This window comes from Rhinolophus sinicus, chromosome 1 (genome assembly GCF_057876585.1).
Source record: "Rhinolophus sinicus isolate RSI-liver-muscle chromosome 1, RSI-T2T, whole genome shotgun sequence".
Classification (NCBI taxonomy): Eukaryota; Metazoa; Chordata; class Mammalia; order Chiroptera; family Rhinolophidae; genus Rhinolophus; species Rhinolophus sinicus.
This window is the reverse complement of record NC_142501.1, coordinates 3,298,752-3,322,159: the sequence shown is the minus strand read 5'-3', so window position 1 is coordinate 3,322,159 and position 23,408 is coordinate 3,298,752. Positions and strand designations below refer to the sequence as shown.

The 23,408-nt window shown below is 59.5% G+C and overlaps 1 protein-coding gene across 4 annotated transcripts in view; it reads left to right on the top strand.

Annotated features, from left to right (window-relative positions):
• The window catches only part of TAFA5 (TAFA chemokine like family member 5), a 171,375-nt gene that overhangs the window by 123,741 nt on the left and 24,226 nt on the right, over positions 1-23,408 (top strand). For all 4 annotated transcript variants that reach the window (XM_074326601.2, XM_074326599.2, XM_088795781.1 and 1 more), the window contains exon 3: positions 17,937-18,064. In XM_074326601.2, coding sequence (XP_074182702.1) covers positions 17,937-18,064 — 128 coding nt within the window. The remainder of the gene's footprint in view (positions 1-17,936; positions 18,065-23,408) is intronic.

Sequence of the window (23,408 nt, the reverse complement as noted above, 5' to 3'; positions counted from 1 at the left end):
ACCGGCGACTCAGCACGTCCTGCTGAAGTGTGTCTCACAGGGGCTGGGCCATGGGACCTGCCCCCAGCAGTGCTTGAAAGTTCAGCTTGCTCTGCGTCCTCGTCAGCACTTGTTATTGTCAGCTGTCCACATTTAGCCATCCCACTGGGAGTGCAGTGCTGCTGTCCTGGGATGTTGGCTGCGTTTGTCGGGGTGGGGTGGGCGGGAACGAAGCTGACCGTGGTGCCCCAGGCTCTCGGTGAGCAGTGCAGCATCTTCTGTGGGGTGTCTGTTCTGGCGTCTGCCCGTTTTTAGTGGGTTGCTTGTCTTTTTTAAATGACTGCAGGAGCTCTTTCTGTATTCTGCGTCTGAGACCCATGCTGGTCCCCTGTACTGCTCACATCCCCTCCCAGTCTGGTCTTTTCGTTTGCTCAGGGCTGTGTTTGGATGAACAGAAATCCTTAACTTTATGTAGGTCAAATTGATCAGTCTTTTCTTTTGAAGTCATGCGTTTTGTGTGGTGCAGGAAATCACATTTTATCCCAAGGTCACGGGACGTCCTCTGAGTTCCGTCTTGCCTCGCTCCTTTGGCTCTAGGATCCCCTTCTGATTAATGTTTCAGGGGATGTGAGATTGAGATCAAGTTTCCCTTTGTTTCTCCCCACGTGGATGTCCGACAGGTCCGGCGTCACTTCTTGGCAAGTTCTAGCCTTATTTACTCATAATGATTTTCCATAAAGTTCTACAGCCCGTTTGGGCGCAGAATGGAAGAGAATGGTTTCCTCCTTGATTATCTTAGAGCTAATCAGCGGGTCGTCTCCTACTGTCCTGTCAGCTGACAGCTGGGGCTGCGGCCGCACAGATTCCTGTGTGTGCTGTGCCTCCCCCGGCATGTGAGCAAACTCAGAGAATTTCTGTTCCCCATTTCCAGTCCACCTTCATGGACGTCTCAGGGTGCAATTTGCAGTAAGGGAGTGGTGGATGCCCCCCACACCCCCTGCTGCCCCCACGCTGTGTCCAGCCCAGGCCTGGCTTCACAGGCCAGGGAGCTGGTCACCTTGTGGTGCCCCTGCAGCCACTCCAGCAGCTGGACACTTGAGGTGAGGGCCAGGCAGACAGGCAGCAGACGGGTCCAGCCTGTGTCTCCTTCCAGCATGGTCGGTCCCTCGCGGGACCTTGCGCCTGCTGACAACTGCCAGGCTGTACCCCACGGACATTTGAGGGGTTCTCCTGCCCAGGGTGGTCTGGCAGGTAGGCAGAGAACCCCCGGGCCATGCCCCCCCATCTCTGTGCTGACAAGGCTGCACCTGCTCTGTCATCCCTGCTGCGAGACGGGCCACACGTCTTGTTCCTCAGTGTCTGGCTTCAGTGGCATTGCTTCTCTCTGTTTTTAATTAATAGGCTTTACTTTTAGAGAAGCTTCCGGTTTACAGAAAAACAGCCCCGAGTATGATTCCCACACACCCTCCCCCAACTGTCACATCTCACCTTTGTTCTGACTGAGACACTGTTATTAACCAGATTCCGGCAGATCCCATGGCTTGCATCAGGGTCCATCCTTCCGTTGGACGGTGACGGGTTTTGCTGATTGCCTCATGTCTTGGACCCTCCATGACAATATTTGACAGAATAGTTGCACTGCCCTAAAACCTGTAGTGGGAGTGCGCTGGGACCCCACAGACACGCTGGGTTCCGTTCCTGGGGGCAGGGTCCCTGTGGCAGGAGGGAGGGGCTCCTGCCTGAGAGTACACCTGGGTACCACGGGCACCTGGCTCCATACAGGACGGCCCTGAGGTCATTGCCCCTGGGTCCACAGGGAGGCTGGACCATAGTCAGCTCTTGCCTCTCGTCCCTTTCATGAGGCCAGGCAGACGGTGAGGAGGGAGGTGAGGGGCTGCCCCAGCCTGAGCCCTCACGGGCAGGCCACCCTCCCCAAACCAGCCCCCCATGAATGAACCAGCCTTGGGCGAGCAGCTGCTTCCCAGGCAGCCTGGCGGGGAGCTTGGTGTGTGTTGTCATCAGGCCAGAGCTGGTGCAGGACATCCCAGCACAGGGTGACCTCATGCATCCAGAGACCCCGCAGACTGGCTGCCACCCCTGGGGGTGAGGTTAAACCCCAGAGGTGGGACCAGAGAGGCACACGGCACAGTCCTGCCCGGCGTCTCCTTGGAAAGGGCTTCTTAGCTCCTCCAGACGCCTCCATCCTGACTGGGACACCCAAACATTGGGGTGCAGAGGGCAAGCGGGGGTCCCCAGAGCTGAGTCTGCCTGCGAGCGACAGACACACCTGTCTGCCCAGTTACTGTTGCCTAGTGGTGTCATTCTGCATCTGTCTGGTACCTGTGCCCACGAGGTGAGCGCGATTGCGGTAAGAGGGACGTGGCCTCTGAGACTCAGCGCCTGAGTCGGAAGCAGAGGGAAAAATCGGAGGACTGCTAATAAAATTACATTTCCCAAGACAGCGTGAGGTGACCTGGATGTGCCCGCAGACTTATTGGCAGTGACACGAGTACCGTGTGTCAGCGGCCGTCCTCAGCGTGAAGACCCCGGGTCCTGAGCTGCTCACCTGCCGGTGGTTATTTATCTCACGGCACTGTCCTCAGAGCACCCACACTGCCTGGTAACTCACCGCCCTTTTAATTCAGTTTCTCTTATATTCTGACTCTGCTGGCAAACGTCACCTGGGCCACAGAGCTTCCCCCAGAGCCTGGGTCTGTAGGCGTCTCCGTGGTCCCCAGCTCCTGTGTGGGACCAGGATTCCGGGTGGCGCCTAGGACACCACCTGATGCCCGATTCGTGTCCCCCACCCGCCGTGCCTGACGGAGGCCCTGCAGAGAGGTCTGGTGTTTGCCGTCATCGAGACGGACCCAGGTGGGCACTGACTCATCTCCAACACCCTGGACAAGAGGAGCAGGCCCCACAGCTCAGCCCCAGGGCCTTGTCTGCAGGGAGCCCGAGAGCCACTCAGGCTGAAGGGGCCTCCGGTTGCCGCCTCAGGCCCCGTCCCTTGCTTTCCTCCAGCGTGTCACTTCTGGAAGGGTGGCTGTGCCCATCTCCTCAGTGGACCTGTCACTGGCTCCATCCTGAGTGGGGAGGGCTCCCGCTACCAGCCTGACAAGGCGTCACTGGCCACCTGTGGGCCTCAGGGCTGCTCAGCAGAGTGAGTCTCACTGAAGTGCCCCCCGATACCCAGGACTCCCAGGGCCACATGCAGGGGGCTCCTTGGAGAGGAACCTACAGGCCTGTGGCACCCCTAGGACTGAGTCAGCATAATGGCCCGAACCAGGATGGTCTCAAATGGCCCAGGATTGGGCACCGGGTGTAGGGGTGCCATTTTGTGGCGCCCATGCTGTGACAGCCAGCGCACCCTGCCCTGGGCCCGCCTTCCCTGGTGCCGTCCTGCCTTTGCCCAGGAGTTGGCCGCGCTCTGCTGGCCGCTTGGCACAATATCACAAAGCTCAGGTTTTAAACCCAGATCTCACAGACCCCAGGGCCAGCTGTCTCCTGCCTGAGCTGGCCTCTCTGTACAGTCAATCAGACATGGAAAAGCATGGCCTCTGGCCACTTCGTGTCCCTGGGCCTGGCAGCCCGTCCCCGTCAGGTGTCCGAGTCTGTACGAACCACAGAAACGCAAAGCTGGTGTTTACAAGTGAGGTGCGTGGACCTGGCCTTCGGTTAAGCATTTAAATCCTCTCAGTGGGGCTGCTCGGGGTTCTTTGTGACCTCTCAAGGGCTGCGAGGTGCCCAAGGGCCGTCATCCAGGTTGGCTGCCGACCGCCCTGCACTTTTTGGGTTCTTAATTGTGTTTTTTATGGCAAATAAATGGGTATTTGTTACAGTTCTTCATCAGAGGACATTTTTCCTCTTAAGAGGCTGTTACGATTTGGTGTACGGGGTTTGGGACACTAATGAAGGGGCTGGAGGAAGGCTCTGAGGGTGACCCCTCAGAAGCTGGGAGGCTGTGCCCAGTGGGCACTTGATAAATGAGCCCACGTTAGCTTCCGTCAGGCCTGGCTGGCTGGGGTCAGCGCCGCGGACGCGCCTCAGGGCCTGAGAATGGAGGGTGTGGGGATGGAGTCCCAGAGAGCAGTTTCCAGGCTCTCGGCCTCACGTGGGAAGGTGCTGGCTCAGGTAGTAGATGGCCGTCAGCTGTGACTAGTTGGCCATCAGCTGTGACCGGTTAGCCATTAGCCACTGATATAACTGCCGTGGCTACACTAGCAAGTGCGGATTGCAGTTAGCAAGTGAGGCTGGTTGGCAGAGAAGCGGACGGCAGATTGTGGATCGTGTGGCTCCTACTTCCTGTGTCTCCCCGGCCACCAGTGAGACTGGGGTGCAGGAAGACCCCTCGTTGGGGTGCTGGAGGATGTTTGCTTTTGTGTCTCGACCAGCCGCCAGCGAGAATATAGTGGTGTGACTCCCCTTTCTATGGCTCCGTGGGTGTTCCTTTTTGGCCTCACCATATCCTGCGTCCTTATGCGGGGGGCGGGAGCTGAGACCCCACATGACACCCCGCATGACACCCCGCATGACAGAGGGGTACTCATGGTGGGGGGCAGGCAGAGTGACTGGGCAGAGGTGAACCCAAGGTCAAAGCTCCAGGCAGCACAGTGATGTAGGAGGCAGGTCACGGCCTGCACACCTGCCCAGGCAGAGGGAACGCTGGGTGGACGCATTCTGTCAGGGCCCTGCTGGCAAGAAAGTGCCGGCTGTGTGGGAGGAGGGGCTCACCGGTGGGGACAGTGACAAACGGCCGCTACTCCGCAGCGGGCTTTACGGGCCCCCGGCGACTATATTCTGAGCCATAAATACGCAGGGAGTGCCACTTCCAAAGTCGGGGACAGTCATACTGACTTATCTCTGGATGAAAAACTTGCACCTCGTCAGGTCAAACTGTCACTGCTCGTCACCCATACATTAGGGGCCGGGGGAAGCATCGCCCACAGCTGTTTGTCAGGAAACGCCAGACGGTCCTTTGTATTCTGGGGACACAGTCCGCCTGGGATCGGACACATTTCGTAAATCATGCCTTTGACACTTGTGTTGCCCAGAAGCATGGAGAACCCCACCCTCCCTGCCGACCAGGTGGTGAAGTGGTCACCCCAGCCCCCCAGGAGCGTGAGGAGCCAAGAAAACTGCGACAGCACAGACAGGCCCTGGGCCATGAGCACTGCGCCCTCCCCCTGCCCTGCAGGCGCCCCCTTTCTCCTGGCCTACACGCCCCGAGTACCCGTTGCATTGGTGGAGAGGCTGCCTTCCCCACCCCCACCTGGGGCATTTCTGACTTCCAGGGAGCTCCACTGAGAGCGTGGAAGGTCTCCACTGGTGGGGGAGTCAGAATGCACCCCGCTTTCTCCTTCAGCTCTCAGCCCGGCTGAACCAAGAGCAGTAGACCTTCAATGTCATGTCCTGGTAGCACGCTGTCGAGACAGAGTAGGTTCCAGGAAAACCCGCCACAGGCCAGACACCTGCAGGCAGGCCCGTCAGACAACCACCAGCCGGCCGAAGCCTGAGACGCAGGTCTGGACGCGCAGGCAGGACGGGGGGCCTCCTGGAGGGCCCCCGGGAGCGTGCCTCACCCGCCACTCAGCCTTAGAGCCCAGAGCGCACATTTGCAGGAAAACACAAGCTGCCTGCCACTTCCCAGTGCCCCAAGGGCACCTGGTGCTATGGAGCCAGTCATTGGGGTTCCAGTCATGAGCCTTCCACTTAGTAACTGTGCATCCTTGAAGCAACCCCTTACCCTGTCCAAGCCTCAGTTTCCTCATCTGTAAAGTGGGTGTAGCACTTGTTTCAAGGACCAGAGACAGCCTCAGTAAGAGGTGGATAAATCGTGGTATTTACTGCCCGCAGTTAACGTGGAGCCTTCCGTCCCACACACTCCCCTCTCCTGGACCACGATTGCCATCACTTCTTGTCCTTTGCATGGGTGTCAGCTTCTGCTCATCAGGTCCTCACTGGTGGACCCTGGGACAGGTGGCCTGTCTGCCTTGGCCTCTGACAAGATCACCCACTTTCACACTCATCTTTAAAACTAGCATCACATAGTAAATGTCTATGGTAGGTGATTTGGACAGTAGAAAACAATAGCGTCAAGAAGAAAGTGGAAGTCAATTCTTCATACCCACAGAGAACTACCGTTAGCTTTTCTGAAAGCATTCATTTCCCTTGAATGTATCAGGGAACAACTACAACAACAACAACAGCAAAGCCAAGATTGAAGAAATTTCTGGATGTCAGGTAAACCTTTCCTCAGAGCGTGGTTTGTGTCACGTGAATTGCAGCTCAAGGTCACTTCGTTCAGAGCTGTGAGGACATCGTTCCAGGTTGTGTGTTCTGACGCCAGGTGACGGCTCCCTCCGTGGCCAGTGGCCTCTGCTCCCCACGCGCCTTTCCTCCCGTCTCATCCCAGAGCCTGTCGATTTTTTCTTTTGAATTTCGGATTCAGCGGTGGTGGGTTGTAAGCAGCTGTGTGGACACTCAGGGGCACTTTGAATGGGACACTCGAGTTCAGCTCAGGGACCTTCCCGCCTGCAATCTGTTTCCTTCCCGCTGTTGTCTGCACTGTCCTGGGAACTTCTGTGAGGTCCGTCGTCCTCAGTGAACTAGAATCTTGATGTCCAGGCACGTGTGCAGTGTCTGTAACTGTCATAAGGACCGTTGGTGCCTGGGACCAGGGACGCCCCCAGGCTGGTAGCTCCCCGCCCAGAGAAGATGGCGGCAGCTTTGTCATTGGGTTTTGGGTTAGGTCTTCAGTTGGCCAACTCCATGCTTCTCTGCACATCTTCTGCTCCCGCTTTCAACTTCTGGGAACTCGTACGTTGCCTCCTTGCAGCCCTTTTGAAGCAATCTACCCTCATTTAGTGGAAGCGGCAGCCTTGTCAGCCGCTCTGAGGATAGTCTTTGAAACACGCTGACCGGTGTGTCCGCTTCCTCTGCTGTCCGATTTCTGCTTGCTCCCCTCTCCTGGGGCCTCCTCCCAGGCCAGCCCTGCTTCTGTCTGTCTCTTTCTAAACGAGGAGAATTGGGTTAATGAGATGTTTATTCCCCGTTACTTCAATCAAACTTTGCAAACTTTCAAACATGCCAGAAGCTCCCATCGACACTTGTCTCCGATTCTAAGGTAACCCACACGTGCACAGCTATTTGATTTAGTTTGAAGCAGTTCATCCTTTCTGCAAACACGACAGATCCTGGCGCAATGTCCAAACACAGCCTCTCTCACGTGCTTCACCACACACCAGCGGCACTCAGGTCAGGGGCTCAGTGTGGAATTCGTGTGATCTTGGATTCTGGGCAGCCCTGCACAGTTGAGGCCACTCTCCTGGAGACGCAGGCCTTTTGCTGGTCACTCCTGAGTGTGGGAGGTGGCCCCTGCCCTGTGCCCCATCAGGGCGTCTGTGCTGGGCATCAGAAACGTGCACCTGAGTTCTCATCCTGGTACCTGTGCATGAGGCCTTGGGTGCAAAGAGGGTCTTTACAGTTGTAATCAAGCTCAGATGAGGTCACTGGGGTGGGCTCTGATCCAGTGACCAGGGTCCGGGGAAGATGAGCCGCCACGTGAGTGATGGGTCCGCCAGACAAGGAGCACCAAGGGTGTTGGCTCCACTAGAAGGTGGAGGAGGCAGGAAGGACCCTCTCCTGTAGGTTTCCGAGGGAGTCGGCCTCCCCGAGACCTTGATCTTGGACTTGCAGCCTCCAGAATCATGGGAGGATATGTTTCTGTGGTTCTCGGCCCCCATGTGTGGCTCTTGGTCACAGAGGGGCCAGGATGTGCACAGCAGGGTGTCAGCCCTGTCCTCCCACAGGCAGGAAGCCCGGCCGGTCAGTGTCGCCCTCCTCCGTGCGGCCCTCGCTTTGGCCCCTCCCTGCAAGGCTCCGTGCGGCCACCGCTGGAGGCCGTCCTGGCTGGCGGTGTCCTCGTGCCCCTGGGCCCCGGGTCTGCACAGCGCCCTCTGATGGCATCTCCTGTCCATGTCCCGTGCGTTTCTGCTCGTCAGACACCAGCATGGAGTGACCACCCAGCTCGTTGATTCCCGTTGCCGATGACCTCGTGGGCGGGGGTCCCTGTGTGGAGCTGCTCTGCGGGACAAGTGCTTTTCTCCTTCCCCTCGCGTCTCGTTCTTATGTCGACCCCAGATGTGCTCTGTGTTTGGACAACTAAGGGAGGTGAGGCGAGGCGACGGAGGAGGCCCAGCCCCCGGGGATGGTGGGGTGCTCCAGACCTTCCAGGACGTGCGCCTGCGGCTCCCGGAGCTGCCTCGGTTTCCCATCAGTCCCAGTCCCTGGGGACAGTGCCCGTCACACCCAGGACCCCTTTTCCACATGCTCGGTGTCATCTTGCCGAGGAGCCCGGTGGCACCACGCACATCCCCACGCCCAGGCTGGACCAAGCACTGCATCCACATCTTTGAAACGCAGAATACTTCTGAAATAACGAGACTCTCAAACTTTTTATAATTTTCCCAAGAGCCACTCCTCACCCAGAGTAGGTCACTAAGTGAGTTCATTGCAGCGTTTACTTTCTGGGCGGAGAAACAAGACATGACCCCTTCTGGGCCTCTGTGTGTGGACAGGGATGTATAGGGGACAGTGACCTACAGGGGCTTCCAAGGACAGGGCTGCTGGGTTCTGAGGGACACGGAATCAGAGGTGTCAGCTGAGTTACCTGCCTTCCTGGGGAGGGAGGGCAGGGCCGGATTCTTGGAACTTTCTGGTAACGGTTGCCTAAAGTCTCCTCATATCATAATGAGATGTCAGTACAGTGCAGAAACACGGTGCTACTTCCTGCTCAGAAGTCTGGACGCCCCATGGGAGCAGGGTAGATGCCTGTCTCCCTTTCCATGGGCCTCACCATCTCCCTTCCCACCTGAAGGCAGGTCTGGGATGGGCTCTCGAGGCTGTCAGGTCTGGCCAGCAGGTGCACTGGTCAGGGAGGGGACAGAGCAGAGCTGCTGGAAGACAGGGAGGTCAGGTGTGGAGAAAGTCCTCCAAGAGCCACTGGGACCTCTAGTTCCATGGACACAGGGTGGCTCCCCCATTTATAATGGCGACAGCCCCCACCCGTCTGCCCCACCGTTCACCTCTCGAGAGGGGCTCACAGCTTGTGTCTCTGCAGTCCCACCCCCAGCGGGTCAGAAAGAGCCCCTGGCAGAGGCTCTGGAACCCACAGGCTGCCCCTGGCTCCCTCTTCCACTGCCCGCTGACCTGTGTGGACGGCACGAGACGCTCAGAAGAGGGCAAGCATGCTTAGACTGGACGACACGTAGGCTGTACACGCTGCGGGTGTCAGAAGGGAGGCTGGGTGGGGGCAGTACAGCCACCCGCTTCAGCCTCCCTCCTTCTTCTGAAGCTTGCCTCAGGCAGGGGCGTGGGGGGGGAAGGGGTCCCTGAGCACAGGGTTCATTGGTCCTTCCCAGCAGGCGTGACTGTCTGAGGCTACCAGGAGTCTCAGGCAAGTTCAGAGTTTCCTGGTGCCGAGCACCCAAAGGTTTGGATGGATGGATGGATGGGAGGATGGATGGATGGACAGACAGAGGGATCAATGGACAGGGGGCAGTTTTCTGAATATTTCCTGGGCCTCACAGTGAAACCTTCTGTGAGCGGTGATAGATCTAAGTCCTGGTGGGGTTGGATTCCCTGAGGAGCACTGAGCATTCTTGGCCTGAGTGTCTCTGTGCCATGTCCTGTGTCTGCCGTCCACAGGCAGGGACACACTCGTGCACAGCCAAGCCCCTCGGTTCCCCCAAGACTGACCCACAACGCAGCCCCCACCTCCAAGGTCACGCGGGGGGTGACGTCATTGAGGGGTGGCCTCTCTAATGAGGGAATGCCCATCTCTGAAAAAGGGAAGGTGTGGTTGTGCCCACATCGTGCAGGCTTGACTTTCCCAGTGGCCACCTGTGCCCCAGCACACAGCCCCCGGCGTCCCCAGAACCAGAGGTGGACACTTTCCCTCCACATATTAAAACTGAAAACTGGCTGCCTCTTGGCTTCTTCTCAAGTGGCTTCTGTCAGTTTGTGGGAGTTTGCCCGAGCAAAACGATTGGAGTGTTTGTTTGTTTGTTTCCTCCCCCCCACCCTCCACTTACATTTCTTAATTCTAATGAAATAATGAAACAGGTAGCTCTCAACCTAATTTGATTACTCACGTTCGGAGTGTTCCCACCGGTATGGTGCCATGCACGGTCACAAAGCGAGACGTTTCCATTCTTGAGGGCCACTGGGGACAGTTCCCAGGCAGCTAATGAATCACACTAATCAGAGAACCAACTTGAAAATTAATACATTCTACTGTAACTATTTAAAGAAAAAATAATTATCGAGACTGTTCTCACTAAATTATGCTGTCTGGAAGTTGCAGGAAGAATATCTTGTCTAATTTTAAGACGTAATCTGGGTTTTGCAGATTTTTCTTTTCGTAGGTGATTAAAGTGTTCAGTGTTGAGAAGACGAAGGGGTGCCCTTTCTTCCTGCTTTCGGGGTCTTGGGAGTGAAGCCCAGCCAGCCTTTGCCTCCTTCGGAGAGGAGACCGGCCCTCGAGCGAGCGCTAGGCCCCCCAAGCTTCTCTGGGGACTGCGGGGTCCCTGGCTGCCTCCTTGGGTGGGTTTCTTAGTAGATGGGATGAAAAGGACATGTTTGGTGTCCCCAGTTCCCGGAGCGCAGATGCCCCAGCTTAGCTGTGAGCAGGACGTGAGGTGGCGTGTGTGACCTTGGTGCGTGTCCTTCCTGCCTCCTCCACCCATGTCCCTCCTAGGACCCGGCGCTCAGAGACGCTCTCAGCTGCAAATTCGCAAAATGGACAGTGCTATGTGGGGGACGCAAGCTTCTGAGACTCATGGGAGGTCTTCCTCCACTGGTGCCCCCTTCTCCAGGGTGGGACATCCGGCAGGCAGCGGGCATTAGCTCAGGGACACCTCATGCCAGGATGGGGCGCTCCTCGCCCCTGCTCGGCCAGGCCTGCCAGCCCCGCGCCTCCCACCTCCCCAGTGAGGGATTGGTCGTCCCATCATGTGGGACGTTCATGCAGCAAAGCCCAGTCGTAGGGCCGGAAACGCCACGGAGAGTCCAAGCTCCTAATGAACAAAGAACACGCAGGCTCCATGGAGACACCAGGTTCTGAGAAGCACTGCTCGGCCGCTGGCTATTTTCTGTGACCACGGTGCTAGGCTGGGCCTTGTTGTCCGGCCAAGTCTGAGCTGAGTTCATGCTTCTCCCCCTCTGGGAGCCTCAGGGGAGACTCCCGCAGTGCTTGGGGGACACAGATGGCCTGGTCCCCTCCCACCGGACTCCCAGGATGGGGGCAGGCTGTTTGTGATTGGCCAAGGGCTTCTACCCTCCTTCCCGAAGGGCCGGTCTCGGGGTGACACTACCCAGCCTTTGCCCTGCAGGCCTCCTGCGTGCCTCCCTCTCCCTCCTGGCTCAGGCGTCTCAGCTTCCCTCTGTCCCTCCAGGACTGTGGGACAGGCATCGCTGGCCTGGCAGACTGTCCCATTAAGCGGCTGTCCGTCAGAAAGGGGTCCTCCCAGCACCAGGCCAGTTTCCCCACAGGCACTGCCCGTGGCAGGATGGCGCCTTCCCCCCGTTGTCCCAGCTCCTTGTGAGACATGGGCTCACCTGACAGTAGCAGGGAAGTGTCCACCCCACCTCCCCTTGGCACTGCAGATGCCACGTCAGTGCTCTTGCCCTCAGGCTGGCGGTCGGGGGAGCTGCCCAAATGAAGGCCCTTCTGCCTGACAAGGAGCAACTCAGCCGGGGCTCTCGGGCCAGGCCCTCCCCCGACCGCCACCCCCACCTGCTCAGGGAATGACTCCGGGCTGGCAGACCCCTTGAACAGATGCAGCTGAATATACTGGACCCCTCAGAGAGCCCCCGTTGAATGGGGTCCACAGTCCACACACTGCTGCCTGAGCGTGGGGTGCGTGGGGCCTGGGGGCCGTGTGGGGCCTGTTCCCACTGTGGGCCCAGCGCAGTGAGCTTTTACACTGTCCCCTGGAGCAGATGCTCTCGTGCAAAGGACTTAGTGTCTAGGTGTGGCTGCTTTGGCTCGTGCTGCGTCCTCTGCCCGGACACACTCTCTGCCAATCCCATGTCACCTCATTCTTCTCTGACTCAACCCAGCAGAACCTCCCCCACAGGGGACGCTGGCCGCATGCCCTTCCGTCCTGGTGCCAAACTAAAGTCTGGGTGCTCCCAGGTGGGGCTGCAAGCGGAGGCTGGGCCAGATGTGGCCGCACACCCAGCACGGCCCGACCGCAGCGGCTCTGCGCTGGCGCTGCCTCCCTGCTGCGGCTCCCGTGACTGCAGGGCAGCCCTGGGGGGCTCTCCTCCCAGAGCAGCTCCCCGACCTGGCCTCAGGGGGTCTCTGGGTTCCATCTGCCCCTCCTCCCCAGGGACCCCCTGCTCTCGCCCAGCTGCCACGAGAATCCGTGCCGAGCTCTTAGCTGGGCGTCTGGAACCAGGTCAGCAGCCCTGGCTCCCGTGAGTCCAGGCCAGGCTTCTGCCTCGGACCCCGTGCTGGCTGTCAGCCTGATCCGTGCCGGCGGGGACTGTGCCCGCGGCAAAGAGCCGAAGCATATTTTGGGGCCACCAGAGGCAATTTTATTTACCCAGTTCTCCAAACAGGAGTCAGTTTCAGCCTGACCCTGGGGGAAGGTTGAGGGCATGGAATGAATCCTGTGAACTGTGATGAGTGTCACCCACCCACCCTGAGACCCCGGACGTGGCAGACACAGGCAATAGGGATCATAATTACTAGAAATTAAGCAGAACGTGTGAGAATTTAGAAGCTTTAGAATTTACTGTGTTCATACCTATGTCATCTATAACTATATCTGTTCTAACATTGGAAGCCCTTGTGGGGGCTGTGGGAGGGGTGTGTTCCCAGGCAGGTCAGTCTGAGGTGGGCACGTGTTCTGGGCACTGACCCCAGGCCCCGTGGGCCCCAGGCAGGAGCCGCCCAGAGCCGTTAGCCGGGGTCTCTGGTGCCAGGCGGGGTTTGTGTTGTGTCCCCGCCACGCGGGAGCTGCAGGGCCCGGGTCCGTCTTCTGTCGCCCAGCTGCTATCCCCAGCGTGCCCGTGGCCTGCCTCAGCCTCGGCAGACTTCGGTGGCAGCGGCTTCTCGCTGGGTGACCTTCAGCTCTTTGCTGACCTGGTGCATGAGCACGAAACCCTAAGCCGTGACGCAGTGGGGCTTCCGCTCGGCCAGGCATCATTGGGTCTGCGGCTGCACCAACTCAGCCCTTGCGAAAGCCCCCAGGTAGATGCAGTCACCCTAGTTGACAGATGGGGAAACGGAGGCACAGAGAGGGTGGGCGCCTCGCCTAAGGGCCCAGCTGTGAGCAGCAGTGCTGGGACTAGACCTAAGGCCGGCTCGGGGGGCCCTCTGACCTCCCAGCCCCATAGGCCTTCTGCCTGAGCGGGCACCCCTGCCACAGGGGCCTTCACGCACCCCCCAGGGAGCAGGAAGGTGAGAGTCCAGCCTCCTGGGTCCTGTAAAATGTTCGCTGCGGGGACCCTATCTCCATGTGCCACGTCTCAATCGTCATGCGGTAGATTCTTCTGGAACCCGGGGGACGTCTCACGTTTGACGCTGTGGGTCAGTGTGTGCGTGTAGTTGTGTGTGGCGACAAATGTACATTATATAATTAGCATGTGTGTTAAAAGGCAGCCACCCCTGCCCCTGGGTGTCACCTGACCCCTCTGTCACCAGCCGTATCTGGGAGGGTCTGGGGACATATACTTCTGGGCCAGATGCTACCAGAGAGAGTCACCTCCCCATCTCAGATGGATGTGGCCCCTTTGGATGCCGTCTGAGAATATAGCCAGAGCTTCTGGAATCCCAACTGGTCTTGTTCTGGTTCACTTTTCCACACTATTGATAAAGTAAGCAGATTCATGTATTAATGGGAATGAAGAAACAGTTTATTCCAAAGGGGGCTGTGCAGCTTACCAGCCGCGAGGGGCCTGGGCATCGAGCGAGCAGTGTGGTCTCCCCAGGAGGGTCACCACCGCTCGTCCCTGTCCCTCTGTCCAGGCAACAGCTGGCATCATGTCTGTCACTGCACTGCTGTCTATGGAAGTCTTCCCAGGCCAAACTCAGGGCTCCTTAGGGCCGTCCCAGTTCTCCGTCTGATTCCTCAGGTTTGGGGGTGGGTGAGGCCCTCTGGGGGGCCAAAGGGACAGTGGGAAATGATTTCAAAGGCTACCCCACACCCTGGTCACCGCAGGCCTGTGTCCAGATCCCTGTGTCTCTGGGCTGGGGCCGCAGTGGGCGACCCCAGAGCAGGCTGTCCCAGGACGCTGCAGCCCCTTTGGCTGGGGCAGGGGGGTGGGGCCTCATGCAGCCCAGGCGTCCCCCTCGGTCCTGCTGGCCCCATGCATGTCCAGGGCTGCGTCCCCCACTCCAGAGGCCCCCTGGCCGGGCCCCTCTCCTGCTCCACTGACCCCTCGCCTTGTGTGGACAAAGCGGTCCTGAGACATCAATCATGTGAAAACTCCTTCTAAGGGAAAGATACTTGTCTGTAGCCCCACTGCTGCCCCAGACCGTTTGTAGCGTGATGTTGCAGGAATATAAGCAGACAGCAAGCGGGAGCCCTCTTTAGATGAGAGACTGGAATAAACCGAAACCCATTTACAAAGTAAACACAAACAAACAGCAAGACAAGTAGCATTCAGATGTGCAGCGTTAATTTGGCAAGGCAGAGGTGTGTGCAGACACGCTGCAGAGGTGGGCTCCCCGTGACACGGCCTGCTGGCTGGCTCGCCCGTGTCGCATTTCCTCCTGTGCTTCATGCGACGGCGTGACCTTGAGGACAGCTCCCCGCAGGCAGCATGCTGTGTGAGGTCGGGGTGCTGACTGCCCAGGTGTAAACAGATTGTATTTTACCCCGAGCTGGCCAGGAGGCCCTTCGCATGGGGACCCTGATATCTCCCCATGCTATCTTGTCCCCGTGAATTGAAGCTTCGTCCTGCAGCGTGATCGGGCACTGCCTTAAAGGGAATGGCCCAGTCATGGTGGGGGCTGGGGACAGAAAGAAGCACGCGTGTTTTCTGTGGCACATTTTGCTGGTGAACTGCTCCAGGACCAGGAGGGCGCATGCGAGGCAGGGAGTGAGCACTGCGCTCGGGAGGGGGACAGTGTGTGTCCCCAGGTCCTGGGTCACCCGCCCGAGTGGGGCACGCGGCACCTGGGCCCCAGCCCGTGTTCCTGTTGGAATCGCTTCACATGATGCCGGATGCACAGCCTTAGGAACGAAGGGGCCGACAGTTGGGGCTCTGACTGCGCCCTGAGGAAGCCATGGCCGGGCTGCTCCCAGGCAGCGGCAGGTCCCTAGCTTTTTCTAGAAAGGACTTGGGACTTCAGAGCTCAGAGGCCGCCATCGTCCGTCCTTATGTAATAAAAACAACCAGGGTTCCGGCACACGGTCTCCTTCTGTCTCAGGAGGAGACGCTCCTCCCGGGCCCTGACATGGGTGAGGAGGCGCCTGGTCCTTGCAGACCTCCCTCGGGTCCCACCCGCTGTCTGGTGTGGCCCTGCTCCCCTGGGGAGAGGCTGCTCTGGCCCTGGTGCAGCCCAGCCCCCGACTTTCCTTGGAGGTGTCCCCACCGACCCTCTGCCAGGCCTGTGTCACCTGCGGCTGCCACGATCTGGCCTCAACCCCAGTACAGTTTGCACATTGTTTTGTCAGCTCTGTCGCTCACAAATGTCCAGGCTGCAGCAGCGGCTTCGTTCTGGCGATATGAGCCCAGAAGCACCTAAACGTCCTGGCAGAGGGACGCCCAGAGCCGGGAAAGGAGCAGGCCGTGCTGGCCAGAGCCCAAGGCCCTGGGGACCACCCACTAGAGAACGGTGAAGCCCACCGTAGCTGCACACTGTGTGAGTGTGGGTGTGCACAGGTGCTTGTGGGTGTGCACAGGTGTGTGGGTGTGCACAGGTGTGTGGGGGTGTGCATAGGTGTGTGCACAGGTGTGTGCATGTGGGTGTGCACAGGTGTGGGTGTGCACAGGTTGTGTGCATGTGGGTGTGCACAGGTGCTTGTGGGTGTGCACAGGTGTGTGTGTATGTTTGTGTGCATGTGGGTGTGCACAGGTGTGTGTGTGGGTGTGCACAGGTGTGTGGGTGTGCACAGGTGCTTGTGGGTGTGCACAGGTGCTTGTGGGTGTGCACAAGCATGTGTGGGTGTGCACAGGTGTGTGCGTGTGGGTGTCCACAAGCGTGTGTGGGTGTGCACAGGTGTGTGTGTGTGTGTGAGGTGGAGGATGACTGGGAGGGGAAGGGGCTGTGCCACCCCAAGGCCATGCCGGACAGGGTCCCAGGGCTGCATCGTCCCCTCAGAGGCTTAGGTGGGCTGAGCTGGTCCATTTCCGGCTCTGAGACGCAGTCTGGACGACCTGCTCTCTATCTTGCCTGGGGACGGGCATGAGTGGCCATAAGTGACCCTATGCCTCTGACCCGCCGGGAGCCCAGGAGCCACCGTGGTGGTGACACGTGAGCAGGCTGTGATCAGTGTCCCCAGCTGTCAGCCTCCGTCACTCGGGCTTCCTCAGCACCATCAGCCCTTGGGGACGCTGTCCCCAGGCCGAGAGCTGCCGCCCCGTAGGGGCCAGAGGAAAAGCTGTGACGTGGGCATGAAAGACCCTTTTGTCCCTGGGACGTGGTGGCCCGGCGCGGGGCCTCCAACCGCCTCCAGCAGGAAGTGGGCTCGGGCTGGGTGAGCCAAGCTCCCTCGGGAAACAAAAGGCAGTGTGTGCTCAGCCGCGGCCTGCAGTGCCCTCTGCAGGGCTGGCACCGGCACACCCAGGCCACGGCCGTGTGGGGACGGGGTGGCGACCCCCAGTACCTGCTCGTCCGCGCGTTCTGCAGGCGTGTCCACCTGGCCACTGTGCGCCCATGTGCACACGTGTGTGTGTGCGTGCACACACATGCTGTTCCACAAGCTGGTGTGTGTGTTTATGTGTGCGTGTGTGCACACGTGTGGGGCCAGGCACCTTGGCTGCCGCTTGAGCAGGACCCGTAACCCCTCCCTCCTTCCCTCCTCAGCACCATGTCACATGATGTCACATGTTCACAGGGCTGTCTCCCTGTGACATGGGGACCACGTGTCCCCTGCCCCACATCTCCCAGCTCTTACAGCTGACTGTGTGACAGAGCAGGAGGGAACGGAGGACAGGGGTCAGCTGTCACCACGTGAGCATCTGGACGTGAATGGGATCCACGTGGGACAGGCCGCAAGCGGCGTGTGGCAGGGGGGCCTTGGCCGAGGGTGTGGAGCCACGTTGAGCTGAGGCCACAGTGGGACAAAGGGGCGCGTCCCAGCCTGTGGGAGGCAGGGGAGGGTGGCACGCTCTCCCAGGTGTTGGTCCACTGTCCCCAGCCCCACAGTCCGAGTAACTACGAGTGACCATGAGTGACATGTATGTGGCCACTGACCAGCTGAGCCCTGTGCTGCCAGGTGCTTGGTCTGTGCCTTCTCCTCAGTCACCCTGGGCGGGCCCAGCCCACAGCGCCAGTACCTCTGGCCCGAGGTCCCCTGGCTGGTGCTCGATGGTGCAGGATTTGAACCCAGGCCTGTCGGCCCCCAGCTGGCCCGCTAGCTTCTGGAGCTGGCCACGTCACAGCATGTCGCAAAGACCAGCCAGCACCATGCGGGCATCAGGACCTGAGTTCTGAGGCTGCCTCGCTGGATGGCCCTGCCCTGTGCGTCCTGTTCAGGGTGACACAGGTCTCTGTGGTGGCCTTGCTGAGCTGGGCCTGCCACCTTCAGAGCCTCATTCCGTCCGTGCCTGCGCCTGGGGCAGCCGAGTTGCTGCTCTTGGCTCCTGGGACAAGCACTGCTGTTGGGTCCCAGGCTTCCCCCCGGATGTCCCACGCCAACACCCACTGCTGGCCCTGCTGCACTGGGCACCTCCCATGTCCCGGGCGAGTGGGCACTGACTGGCTGTCTTCTCTCCCGCAGCGCGGATTATCCGAACGAAGCAGTGGTGTGACATGCTTCCTTGTCTGGAGGGCGAAGGCTGCGACTTGTTAATCAACCGGTCAGGCTGGACGTGCACACAGCCCGGCGGGCGGATCAAGACGACCACGGTGCGTACGCGGCCGCCTCGGCCGTGGGGAGGGGGGGCCTGGGAGGGGGAGCACGCCGGGGAGGTGGCCCTCACACCAGCAGTGACAGGGTCAGAGGAAGCAGGCCGCCAGCCCTCGCCACCGCCTAAGCCCCCCCCCTCCCCGGGGCTAGGTCAGTCTGTCCCCAGCTGTCCTTGGCCCATCAGATGGTCACTGAGTGTGATGGGTGCCCAGCAGCTGGACAGAATCGCCCCAGGCTTGTCAGCCCAGAAGCTACACCAGTGCCCACGCATAGGAGATTGGTGGTGGATGGAAGTTGTCTTGTTTCTGGGGAAACACTAGAACCCCGCAGACTGGCCTCAGATGTCTCCCCTGAGGCAAAAGGCAGGGGGGGCCGGTGGCCCTCATCTGGGCATCTGCTCCTGCCTCACGTACTGCGAGGTGGCCATTTATAGCAGAGACCCCGAAAGGTTCCTGGTTTCCTGGCCGTGCTTCCCGCCTCAATGCCACATGAGAAATTGGACGGGGGTGGGGCCTGGGGATCTGGGGGCCGCGGCCCTCGAGTGGCCCCCCAGCAACGTCCGCCCTCTTCGTGCCCGGCAGCCTCCGTGTGAGGATTCATGGGTCGTCCTAGCAATGGGGTCAGGAGGCCAGTGTGGTGTGGCCGCCACAAGGAGAGCCCCAGGTGTCAGGCACACCGGGGTGAGCAGGACTCAGGCTGCTGGGGCACATGCGGAGGACAGAGCTGTGAAGTTGTGACATTGGCTGCAGGGGCTCCCCAGCCTGTCCCTCGGATTTTCATTTCCCGGAGGCCTCTCGTGTTTGTGGAAATTCGGGCAGCTTGGCCTGAGGGTGGCCGGGCCTGGGCGCTCCGGCCAGAGCATGGTATCTGACAGGTGTGGGAGCCGGGCTGGGCCAGCCACCCACACTGAGCTGTGCCAGCTATGCCCTGAGCGCCTGTCTGAGCTGCCAGCCAAGCTTGTCTGTGCATGTTCCACACGGGGCTGGTGATTCTGTCCTCACACCTGCGAGGTGTGCTGGGACCTGCGGCTCGTCTCCTGCCTCGCGCTCTAAGGTGTGCCCAGGCCTCCTGGAGCGCATCCGTTGGGGCTCCCGTCTGTGCTGCTGGACTTCTGGGGCCACCGTCCCCAGACCCGTGGGACGCAGCAGTCAGTGTGGGGTACCTAGTGGGGCCCAGGGCAGGAGACCCCTTTGAGTGAGCACCTGGAGGAGTGAGACTTAGAGAGAGAAGCTGCAGACGGCCTGGCCACTGCAGTGGGCCTGGGGGTGTGGCCTTGGGGTCAGGCCTGCCCTGCGGGCTTCAGTGTGGCTCTGGGAACAGGGAGACACCAGCCGTTGTCACGGTGAGTCGCGCTTCCTGTCTCATCAGACCCTCGAGCCCTTCCCAGCACCCTGTGCCCCCACCCTCGGAGGCCCTGGGGGACAGCTGCGTGCAAAGGACCAGGCGCCACGCACCCCGTCCCATAGCCCCGTCAGCAGGCCCAGCCCCCTCTCTGCATGCACGCCCCTCAGTTCCTTCACTTGCTCCCAGACCCTGCTGAGGCTCACGGGCCTGGGAGCTCAGCACCCTCATCTCGCTTTAGAGCTGTGAAAACGGCAGCTGGGGGTGGCTGAGAGGCCGCTGGTGGCCGGTGGTCAGTGCGCCCAGGAGCTGGGCTTTCAGTCTGCCGGGTCCGCCCCTCAGCAGCTGGCTGTTCCGCTCCACGCTCAGCTTCTCTTGGTCTTACGAGTAGATCAGCCTCGCTGGGGGTGCGCAGACAGGTGGACCTGCTGGTCCAGGTGCAGGAGGCACAGCTGCCACACCTGGGCAGCCAGCAGAGGGGCTCGCTCTCAGGGCCCTGCACTCCCCGAAGGGGACACTGCTCGCTCTTGGACAAGTGAACGCAGCGTTGCTGGGCGACCTCTGACCTACACGCTGGGTGTGGGTCCCTCCGAGCTGCCCTGCGGTGACGCTCGGGGACTTGGTGTGCTTGGTGCCTTCCCAAGTACCTGCAGACGGGCCTGTGGCTCTAACAGAATCCCTGGCCTGCGGCGACCTATTTTCAAAGCTTTCTTAAAAGCTTCGCGGAGCTCTTGACCCAAACACCGTAGAGTTGGAACGTGCAACCCCACTTCCGCGATTGCATCTCGGCTCTCATCGCTGGTGGATTAGCGCGGTGGGGCTTCTCATCTTACCGCAAATTGGTTTTCTGTGAGATGGGCTTTAAGAGACCTCCTGATTACTTGGCCACATGGCTGTTAATTCCTTCTCAGCCCAGCATTTCCTCAGCCACAGCCACGTCTGTTAGCGGCAGTCACCCCCTCCCGCATCACCCTTCTCCGTGGGGGCCGTGGCCACCCCCTTCTCTATCCCCACTGAACTGTGAGCCTCTCCAGGGCAGGGTCCCACGACCCCCACTCCCGCACCCAGGCCCCCAGAGACACCTGTGATAAATTGATGAGCTGAGTGCAGCCCCGGACACACGCTGACGTCTGCGCTTCCCAGACCACGCTTTCCCGAGTGCAGGTTGTCACCCCATTAGTGGGTCGTGAAATTAATTTAGTGGTTCGTGACCAGCTTTGAAAAGAAGGAAGAAGAAACAGAATAAAAATATTAGAGCACATCCTGTGTCAAAGGCTGGATGCCGTTCAGTGAGACACATGCACATGGTCACAGCGTGAGACGCAGGGAGGTGGCAGTGTGACATGGACCCCGGCCAGGTGTCTTGGGAGACCCTGGCGTCCCTCTTGGTTTTGCAGGCCGTGTCCCCTCACTGTGTCTCTGCTCTGCATCAGGCAGTGAGGCCAGGGTGGGCACGGCAGGCTCTCCTGCTCGTGGAGACAGGCTGGGAGCTGAGACTCAGCCGTCCGTCGCCCGGCCAGGGATTCGCCCCTTGCAGCAGGGCTCACTGACTGGGAGGCGAGAGAGCAGCTGGGGCCTAAAGCGGGGAACCGGGGCTGCACGGTGAGCAGAACGTCCCCCTGCAGACTCACCACCTCCCTCACAGATGTCAGCGGCTGTGCGTGCTCGCTGCTGGCATTCCAGAACATTCTAATCAGGGCACACTCTGCCGTGTTGTGTCATATTTGTGGGTTGCAGGGTGCCCAACAGTGAGCTGCCATGCTGTGTCCTAAACCGGACTCAGCCAGCTGGTTTGAGCTCAGCTTTTCCAATTAGCTGTGAGTTCCTTGCTGCTGGCAGACCCGGTTGTGGGCGAGGGGTGTCCCTGGGGAGTCGGTGGCACTCTGTTCAAGAGCTGGATTTCACAGACTCCCTACAGCAGAGCACAGACTCCGAGCCGAAGCGAAACAGCCGCTGCCTGTGATCACATCAGCACCGGTGTCCAAGTTCCGCTGGGCCCCAGGGACCTGGCGGGCAGCGCGGCGGGGGTGGAGGGGGCCTAGGGCCTCCGTTAGACACAGGAGGCGTTCCCAGGTCTGCTTGCCTCTCAGCGGCCCGGCCAGCACCTGTCCTTCCCCCACCTTGGCCTAAACCGGCTGCTGACTTGGAAGGGCCTCCTGCTGTCCGGAGCTAACTGGCCCGGGAGGTCAGCAGAAAACACGCTGCAACCAGGAGTCTCGACATCCTGGGATTCAAAATATGCCACCCGAGGGCCTAGTGTGTGTCAGATGTGGCCCCGCTGAGAGATCGTGAGGAAGACGGGCCAGGGCTCAGGGATGCCTCCCACTCACTGGCACTCACATTCCCAGGGGCCATTGCTTGCTCCAGGCCCCCAGTTAAAAGCAATGAAACACCCGTGCTGCCCACTTCTGCCATCTGGAAACTCCTGAGAGGTGCCGGGAGTGAGGAGGGGACATGGCACAATCCATGTGCTGTAAGCAGGAGAGCAGGCAGCAGCATCGCGGTCCTGAATGCTGGAAGCGGGTGCTCTTGGCAGACCGGGCAGCGCTGGGACCCTAGGGAGCCGCTGATGCTGCCCTCTGACCCCGGTGCTCAGGAGGCGGGTGCAGGCACCCCGAGTGTGGACTGCAGGCGAGGCGGAAACAGTGGGGCCAGTGAAAAGGCTGTGGGACACACCTGAGTCCCCTCCCTGTCCCCACTCACTAGAGGCTCAGGCCGGAGAGGAGCCAAAGCTGAGTGGCCCAGGACACCGCCTGTGGAGGAGTTTCCTGAAAACCGGGAGATCCAGGGAAAACCCAGGTCCTGAGTCATGAGACCCCGCTCAGCGCCCTGAGGGCTCAGTCAGGACAGGGGTTTCTTTCTGGAGAAACCTACAGTGTAGTTTCCTGTGGCTGCCAAAGCAGGTGGCCACATGCTGGGTATTGCACAGCTGCAGGGGTTCATTCCCTCCCCGTCTGGGGCCAGAAGTCCAAGAGGAAGGTGTGGACTCGGCCATGCACACTCCCGAGGCTGTAGGGAGCGTCCTCCTGCCTCATGTCTGCCTGCAGTCCTCACTGGGCCCAGCTGTGCAGTCGGCCATCACATGTCTGTCCCCCCGGGTGCCAGACCCCGTCCTGTTCTTCATAGAAGCATCAGACATTGGACTTAAGGCACCCCCTAAATCAAGGATGATTTCATCGTAAGGTTCTTCACTAATTACATCTTAAGAGACCCTGTTTCCAAACAAGATCGCTTTCCGAGGTTCCAGGTGGACGTGAATTCTGGGAGATCCTATCCCACCCACCGACTTACAAAGCCCGAAACAGAAACTGGGGTGTTGTGAGTTGGTGCCAGAGGCTGTTCTGTGAAGCCACCACCTACCTGTTGGTGCTTCAGTGCCTCTCTCCTCACCTTGGGGGACAGCACAGGGCCACTGAAGAGAGGACAAAACAGGAACAACGTGCAGGAAAGGGGCCAGGAATTCAGAGGAAACAGGGATACTGATGCCGCAGAAGAAAAGGCATCTGACAGAGCAGCACAGCAAAGTGACAGGTAACGTATCACGGTTGCGCCAACACACTGAGCTGGGGCCTGTTTGTTACACGGCAGTAGCTGACTGCAATGAGAAGTTATGGCGGTTTGGGGAAGTGTATGTATGCGCACACACACATATTTCCATGCCTGTTATATACTTACAGGAGTGTGTGTGTGTGTAACAGGATTTGTTAAAAATCCAGTAGAATGTGTGGGACATAGAATTGAGGCAACCGCTCAGAAAGCCAGAAAGTAGAATGTTTTTAAAGAAGTAGGAAATAGGAAAGGGAGACAAATAGATTAGGAGATCAGTTTGGGAGGTCTGGAGAATACAAAATCCAAAAATAGAGAAAAACAAAGACATTATCAAAGCAGTGTTTTCTAGAAGAACACCCAGGACTCGCAGACGTGGATTTCCCATGTGAGTGCAATCACCATGGGCCGGAAACAAGTGACTAAAGACTCCTGAGACAGAGCCTGGACGTGAAA